The sequence below is a fragment of the Haematobia irritans genome, chromosome 1 (genome assembly GCF_050003625.1).
Source record: "Haematobia irritans isolate KBUSLIRL chromosome 1, ASM5000362v1, whole genome shotgun sequence".
NCBI classification, from domain to species: domain Eukaryota; kingdom Metazoa; phylum Arthropoda; class Insecta; order Diptera; family Muscidae; genus Haematobia; species Haematobia irritans.
In genome coordinates, this window is record NC_134397.1 from 113,241,965 (window position 1) to 113,250,945 (window position 8,981).

The 8,981-nt window shown below is 36.2% G+C and overlaps 1 protein-coding gene across 1 annotated transcript; it reads right to left on the minus strand.

Moving 5' to 3' along the window:
• Window positions 1-2,058: 2,058 nt before the first annotated feature.
• LOC142231084 (uncharacterized) lies at window positions 2,059-3,237 on the minus strand. Its single transcript, XM_075301706.1, has one exon. It carries the CDS (start codon window positions 3,235-3,237, stop codon window positions 2,059-2,061), a length of 1,179 nt encoding a protein of 392 aa, XP_075157821.1.
• Window positions 3,238-8,981: the final 5,744 nt, after the last annotated feature.

Genomic DNA, 8,981 nt, shown 5'->3' on the forward strand with positions numbered 1-8,981 from the left:
GTGTGATAATGAAATGTAGATATGAATATGGGTTTTATAATTATATAAAGTGTATAGGAAGTGTATAGTATTTTATCATTGGATGCAAGAATTATAGATTCAACATATGATGTACAAAGTTATTTATCAATTTTATACTCACGGTTAAGTTCGGTCCACCGTTGACAAGCGCTTGCAACTTGAACTGAACACGTTGGTTCTAGATATTTTTCTCTGTTACGGGATACTACAACCATATGCTGAATCAAAAATATGTATGTGTAAGGTTTCGAATTATTGTGACACAATTGTGGTGAATCAACAAATTATCGTTCAGAATATTAGCTTCACTTGATATGTACTCTGAAGGTATTTTTGTATCCTTATATCGTGAATAGGAGCTAATTCTTCTATATCAATCCTCTGGAGTACCAAACTCCTTGATTGGTTGAAAGGAATTGCCCCTTTATAAGTTTTTTTTTTTTTTTCTCTTTTTAATTAGGAAGATTCCAATAGTTGGTTTGGGATTAACGATCCTCAAAGTATGTCCACGAAAGCTCCCAATTTGCAACGGTTAATTACTCTCGGACAATAAATTCGTGCAAAATCCTGTTTGATTTAAGGAGGCTATTGCTTAAACAGGAGCAATGTTTTTAGTTTCAAATTTCAAGTTTCGCAAAATTTATTAAAATTGTCTTCAAATCCATTTTTTTTTCCATTTCTTTTCTTCTTCAATACTCAATAATTTCAAAGCTACTCTGTTTTTTTTCGGAGAGGTTTTTCTTATTTTCCTAAAGTGAACTAAGTCCTATTTGTGACCCCTCACACGTTGCGAATCTTAACTATCTCCGATTGCAGCTGACTGGGACTTAGAAGCACGGGGTGGACTTGACCATTATTCACATCCAACAATACGTTGATCATCTCCTTTTGCATCTCATCACATTCGTCTATCAGCTCGTGTATCTCTTTAGATATTATAAAGAACCGAATATACTCTCTATAAACGAAACAGTTTTCGTTCATTGTAGCGCTGATATTTTCAATTTTACACTTTATAATTTTAATATTACTTATTTTGAGCTCCATATTCCTTATAACCGACAAGGATTGGTCCTCCAATATTTGGAGCTTTGGACATATCTCTGTCGACCTGGTAAGCAACCCTGCGGCAAGCTCCAAAGTATCCAAATACGGTTTCATCTCAAAATATATTCCATGATGATGAGGACATATGGATTTGCGATACAGGGTCCAAATACATTGTGGTGGAACTGTTCAGTTCCTGTACAAACGAACCCTTCGACGTCATCACCAAGCTAAGGTTCACCATCATAGTCCACATCATCATCATCGATATTGAGCTTCGCCGGAGCTTCTAACAATGGACGTCCAAGTAGGAAATGCCCTGGGGTTGTGATGTCTACATCCTCTGCATCGCTACTGAGCTCATGCGAAGGTCTTGAATTTAGTGCCGCTTCAATTTGAGCCAGTACAGTGCTAACTTCGAGTCTCCAATAATCCTTTTCAGATGATACTTCATCGACTTAACCGCGGCTTCCCATAGTCCTCCGAAGTGAGGAGCTGCCGGGGGAATAAATTGCTATCTTATTTTCTCATTCTAAATAACCGATGCAACTTTAGTGTTATTTTTCAAGGCTTCTGCATAATCTTTGTCTAGTTGCTTTGATGCTCCTATGAAGTTCGTCCCATTATCCGAGTAGATATCACTTGCCTTTCCTCTTCTTGCAAAGAATCGCGCCAGAGCTGCAAGAAATACATCAGTGGTAAGCTCGCTAACGGCTTCCAAATGCACTGCCTTTGTTACCATGCAGACAAATACAGATACATAGCCTTTCATGGTTTTAGTCACCCTAGTTTTTGAACATCTCAGTTGAATTGGTCCACAGTGTTGAAATGGCTGGCGGGTCTCCCATCAACTGACACCTTGTTTCACCTCGATAGCGTATACATTTTGGGCAGCATCTTATACAAAGCTTAATTCTGCTTGTTGACCCGATAATCCAGTACTTCCTTCTAATCACATTTTCCATTAGCCGTATTCCCCCATGTAAGCTTTCACAATGTGTCTTTCGTATGATATTTCCGGCTAACCTCGACTATAATTGGATGTTTCTGGTTGTAGGGCAACGATAAATATTGTAGTCTTCCTCCTACCCTCATCACTCCAGATTCGTCCAATTTCGGCTGCAATAAAGCTAATTTGCTTTGATGATCTACCTCTCCTGATATTCTTAATCGCCTCATCTTAGCCGGCCATTCTAGTTCTTGATGCAGTTTAATAATTGTCATTTCGGCATCTTCTCTCAAATGCTCACTTCCTGGCTTATTTCTTCTCAAAACTTTTATAAACCGGAGAACGTACGCCATGACTCTTTGTTGCTTCTTAAACGACGAAATTTTCATAAGTCTTTCATAGACACTATCTTCTACTGCTGCAATTCTCGTCGCTGCTGACACCGTCGAATTCGTGTCTATTTTTTTCCATTCCATCTCATCTGTTACTAGCCATTCAGGCCCATTCCACCATAAATGGTTGTTTATTAATGTTTCGGCGGAAACGCCCCTTGAACCCAAATCTGCTGAGTTTTCCTTTGACTTTACATATCCCCACTTGGATTCAGGGATTCGTTCCAAAATATCCACCACTCTATTCTTAATAAATTTGTCCTTATTTTTTGAGTTGTTTATCCATGCTAATGTAATCATAGAATCACTCCATGCATAAACTTTTACCGCTGATGTCACACTTTTTCTTATCTTTTGCAGTAGTTTTGCTAGGAGATGTGCAGCACTAAGTTCCAATTTTGGAAGTGTATTGGCATTTTTGATCGGATTGACCTTACTTTTTGCGGCGACTATCGTAATTTTTGAATACACTGTCAGGTACACTATTGCTGCGTATGCCCTTTCGGATGCACCTGCAAATCCATGCAGCTGTACTCCACTGGTTGGTGTTATATTATACCATCTAAGTATTTTCAATGTTTTCAGTGCTTGCAAATTTCGTGTGAAATTCTTCCACTCAACACATACACCTTCCTCCAATGGTAAGTCCCATTCTATTTGCTGCTTCCACAGATGTTGAATAAATAGTTTATCCGTTACTGTGATCCGGGTCAGCCAACCCAACGGATCGAAAATCTTTGCTAAACTCGACAACGCCAATCGGATTGTTATTTTCTCTTCGTCATCTATCAGTATGCTGATTGTAACCCTAAGTTTTAAGAAACTCATCCTCTTGTATCTGCAATACATCATTTTCCACCAAAATCAATTCTGGAACAACGTGACACCGGATTCTGGCCGGATAGAAAATACAGTATCTAGACGCCCTAGAAGTAACATCGGGAGATCGGTCTATATGGGGGCACACCTATTTATGCCCCTAAAATACATCTAGAATTCAAATTTTAGGCAAATCGAATAAAAACTACGGTTTCTAGAAGCACAAGACCCCAAAACGTGGGGATCGGTTTTTATGGGAGCTATATCAAAACCTGGACCGATACTCCCCATTTTCGACATACCTATTTGTGGTACCTCTAGATTTTACATTTCAAGCAAATCGTATAGAACATACAGTATCTAGACGCCCTAGAAGTAAAATCGGGAGATCGGTCTATATGGGGGCTATACCAAAACATGGACCGATACATCCTATTTTCTGCACACCTATTTCTGGTCATAAAATACCTCTAGATTTCAAATTTCAGCAAATCGGATAGTAAATACAGTTTCTAAAAACCCAAGAAATAAAATCTGGACATCGGTCTATATGTGACATATAACAAAACATGGAACGATACACCAATTTTTGGTACTAAAGTACCTTTAGATTTTCAATTTCAGGCAAATCGGTTAAAAACAAGTAAGGAAAGTCTAAAGTCGGGCGGGGCCGACTATATTATACCCTGCACCACTTAGTAGATCTAAATTTTCGATACCATATCACATTCGTCAAACGTGTTGGGGGCTATATATAAAGGTTTGTACCAAATACATACATTTAAATATCACTCGATCTGGACAGAATTTGATAGACTTCTACAAAATCTATAGACTCAAAATTTGTGTCGGCTAATGCACTAGGGTGGAACACAATGTTAGTAAAACAATATTGGAAGCATTTAAATCTGAAGCAATTTTAAGGAAACTTCGCAAAAGTTTATTTATGATTTATCGCTCGATATATATGTATTAGAAATTTAGGAAAATTAGAGTCATTTTTACAACTTTTCTACTAAGCAGTGGCGATTAACAAGGAAAATGTTGGTATTTTGACCATTTTTGTGGAAATCAGAAAAACATATATATGGGAGCTATATCTAAATCTGAACCGATGTCAACCAAATTTGGCACGCATAGCTACAATGCTAATTCTACTTCCTGTGCAAAATTTCAACTAAATCGGAGTTAAAAATTGGCCTCTGTTGGAAATTGAGTGTAAATCGGGCGAAAGCTATATCTAAATCTGAACCGATTTGGCTGATATTTTGCAAGTTTTTCGAGACTCATAAAATATTCGGATGTACGGAATTTGAGGAAGATCGGTTGATATACACGCCAATTATGATCAGATCGGTGAAAAATATGTATGGCGGCTATATCTAAATCTGAACCGATTTTTTCCAAAATCAATAGGGATCGTCTTTGAGCCGAAACAGGACCCTATACCAAATTTTAGGACAATCGGACTAAAACTGCGAGCTGTACTTTGCACACAAAAATACATCAACAGACAGACAGACGGACAGACAGACGGACATCGCTTAATCGACTCAGAATTTAATTCTAAGCCGATCCATATACTAAAAGGTTGGTCTATGATTACTCCTTGGCGTTACATACAAATGCACAAACTTATTATACCCTGTACCACAGTAGTGGTGAAGGGTATAAATACAGTTTCTAGACGCCCAAGAAGCAAAATCCGGAAATTGGTCTATATGGGGGCCATACCAAAACATGGACCGATAGGCACCATTTTCGGCACATTCTTTGATGGTCCTAAAACACCTCTAGATTTCCAATTTCAGGCAAATTGGATAAAAACTACGATTTTTAAAAGCCCAAAACCCCAAATCGGGCGGTCGGTTTATATGGGGAATATATCAAAACTTAGACCGATATAGCCCATCTTCGAACTTGACCTGCCTGCAAACAAAAGACGAATCTGTGCCAAATTTCAGGACGATAGCGCCATTATTGAAGGCAGTAGCGTGATTACAACAGACAGACAGACGGACATGCTTATATCGTCTTAGAATTTCTCCCTGATCAAGATTATATGTACTTTATATAGTCGGAAATCGATATTTCGATGTGTTACAAACGGAATGACAAACTTATTATACCCCCATCACCATTCTATGGTGGTGGGTGAATAATGGTGTTCGGTCGGAGCTGGGATTGAACCCACGACCCATGCAAGGCAGAAATGCTAACCACTGCTCCACGTAGCCAACAAATGTATGTTTCTGTTAAATAACGTTATGTTTGCATGGGATCGTGGGCGCTGCAAACGATGCTATATAAATGTAACTTATAACGATAATTGTCTACTGGTGACTATAACAGCTACGTAGCCCAGTGGTTTATTGGCTTACAAATTGCATTGTTCCCGGTTCGATTCTCCATCTAGGTGAAAGGTAAAATTAAAAAAAATTATAAAATAAACTAATTTCTTCAACGTTACATAATTTCTTCAAAATTTCGTGGAAGTGAAAATTATGTGAGGGATGAGCACAATCTTCTTGGGGAGAAAATTCTTCCAAGCATATAATATGTTCACATAAAACAAACATAATAATGTTTCGGCAATATCCAATAATATACGTGCTTCCTGCAATATATGTTTGGATGTTTTGAGGGTGTGTATGGGAGCTCTATCTAAATCTGAACCGATTTCGATGAAATTTTGCTGACTTGAAGGGTGATGAAAAAGATTACCTTGTGCCAAATTTGACGACGTAACCAAGTCGTAAAAATGCACTGTGACCCGATTTGTCGAATACATACACTGTTAGAAAAATATGTTTTTCATATGTTCCGATATAAACAAAATGTGTTTCGGGCACAATTTTAAAACACAATATATTTAAGTGCAAACATGTAATGTTCCTAAACTAACACTGAATGTTTGGGACATCTATGTTAATATGTTAGAATATATTATGTTTGGGGCATGAATGTTTCATAAAAATCATATGTGTGAATGCAAACATATATAAATTTACAAATTTCGACTAAACATATATATGTTGTGATATTTTATTCAAAGCGACAGAGAGAGTATAGAGAAAGAAATAGAGATGGAAACCGGGAGAGTTGACGAAAGATATCAACATAACACAGCGAAAGAATCAAAGAGAACAATTTCTGTGAAACCGCTCGTATGTTGTTTCGGAAAACTGTTTTATGATAAGGCCAGGAATTTGATATGCTTAAGTCTAAATATTATTTAATTTGAATAAAGAGAATACATTCGGAACCAAGAGAATAGACATTTGAAAAACAAACAGCATATGTTTTCGCCTTGAGAGCAGCATTTTATGTATGTGCGGACATGTGTTTTGTTTATCATTTTGGCATTATGGGCACAATTTTTTTCTTGGTTAGTTAAAAGCAAAAACAATAGATGATGAAGACGGGAGAATGGGCAACGTCATGCCAAATGGTTCATTTACGGTGTTCGATACATACACGTTCGTTCATTTTTAATTTGCAATATTTTTTGTTAAAAACTCACAAATGATGTTAAATTTTGTGTACATAATAATGAGAAACATTTGACCGATTTTTCTACGTCATTCCCTGATATAAATTTCTTTTTATTCTTAGTTTAATTTGTGGAACAAAAAATCATAAACGACACGTTTGCATCGAACGCCGTCAATGGTTTGATACCCTCTGCTGCCATTTTCCCATCTTCATCTTCCATTGTTTTTGGTTAAAAGTAATCAGGGGTCTTCATAAAAATAACGAAAGGGCACTATACTCTTTTTAGAGTTGGGACAGTAAAATGAAATAAGGAGGAAATAGTGAAAAATTACACAGTCAAATGTATAAAAACAAAGATTAGTTCCTCTTTATTAATAAGTAGTCAATTAAAACAATTTAAAAAGTTTATTTTCTTTAAAATGAATTATTAAAGAAAAATAAAATGCATTTTAGAGCGATGGTGTTAAATGCTAGTAAAAAACTGTTCACGCTTAAATTAATTTATGTTTATATTATAAAATTATTTATGTATGTTTATATTCAACTCCACGTTCTTCTTTTTTTAGAGTTTTTGAGTTCCTTCCCATTTTAAAGTTTTGTACCAAAATTGTTATTTTTGCATAAAAAAATAATATTTTATCCAAAAATCAGTCAATTTCGTTTATATCAAGCAATGTTAATGACTATAAATCTTTAATAACCCACATTTCGAAGTTTCATTATCAAAATTTAATATAGTATAAATATAAATGTGTAAATTTAAAAAAAAAAGTGTTCGGTCGGAGCAGGGATTAAACCCACGACCCTTTGCATGCAAGGCAGACATGTTAACCACTGCTCCACGTGGCAAACAAATGTATGTTTCTGTTAAATAATGTTATGTTTGCATGGGCTCGTGGGCGCTTCAAACTATGCTATATAAATGTAACTTATAACGATATTTATCTACTGGTGACTATAACAGCTACGTAGTCCTGTGGATAGTGTGTTGGCTTACAAACTGTATGGTCCTCGGTTCGATTCTCCGTGCAGGCGAAAGGTAAAATTTAAAAAAAAATTATAACGGTGAATAATTTCTTCAACATTATTTGTATTACGAGTATGTTAGGCATTCCAAGCATATAATATTTTTGGGCTCAAAATGCTTCCAAACATATAATATGTTCACATAAAACAAACATATTAATGTTTCGGCAGTATCCAATAGTATATGTGCTTCCTGCAAAATATGTTTGGAGCATATGTTAAAGAAGCGATTTTTTTGAGGGTGTATAATTGAATAGCGTTCGCCCTTGTGTAAAAAGAACGCCATATATCAAATTTCATCAAAATCGATTAATAACTGCGAACGGAATCCTGCGAACAACAAATACATGGACAGACGGACGGACACCAAGGGCTAGATCGATTCAGGAGGTAATTCTGAGGCGATCGGTATATATTTTATGGGGTCTAAAATTAATATTTCTGATAGACACATTTTTTGGCACATCGAAGTTATTATACCATGACCACTATGTGGTTAAGGGGTTTTATACCCTTCTTCTTTAATAGGTAAGGACAAATCTGTCAGGAGGTCAACCCTTTTAATCGATGTGTGTTTTGCAATAAAAATTGCCGCTTTTTTCCTATGTTCTGGTTTACAAATTCGCAAAACGCAGAATTTTGGATTGTTAATAACTTCTGAACCATTCCATCTTTTTCCAATAGTTATCCCAATAAATTTCATTATCCATAAGAACAGTGTGTATAAAATTTCCTGTTATGTTATATATCTTTGTAGTTCGGAAATAGATGTCAAGGAAAATTTTGCGTTTTGCGAATTCGTAAACCAGAACATAGGGGCATGTTTTATTGTAAACATGTAGTTGTTATTTTCCGATGACCGACCGCAGGAACAAACGAAACGAAAGTGAAATGAAACTACAAGACAATTTTCATGGTATTCAATAAGGCCGTTTAAGACCGGGCAGATATACGTATAACCCCAAGTAATAATGGAAGTTGGGTCTTCTTCAAATTTGTTACATAAATATGAAGCTGCGATGGTAAATAGGAACGCGGTTTAGCCCATAAGCCTGCCGTATTGTACTTCGCTTTTACATTTTCTATTACAATTTTATTACTATGTGGTTGAAAGTGGAAATATCCCCAGAAAAATTCCCAAATCACGACGTTATCCCCAGATCCCCAAAGTGAAGAAAAAAATATCCCTAACTACGAGAAAAATCCCTTTATCCCTTTATCTGACAACATTT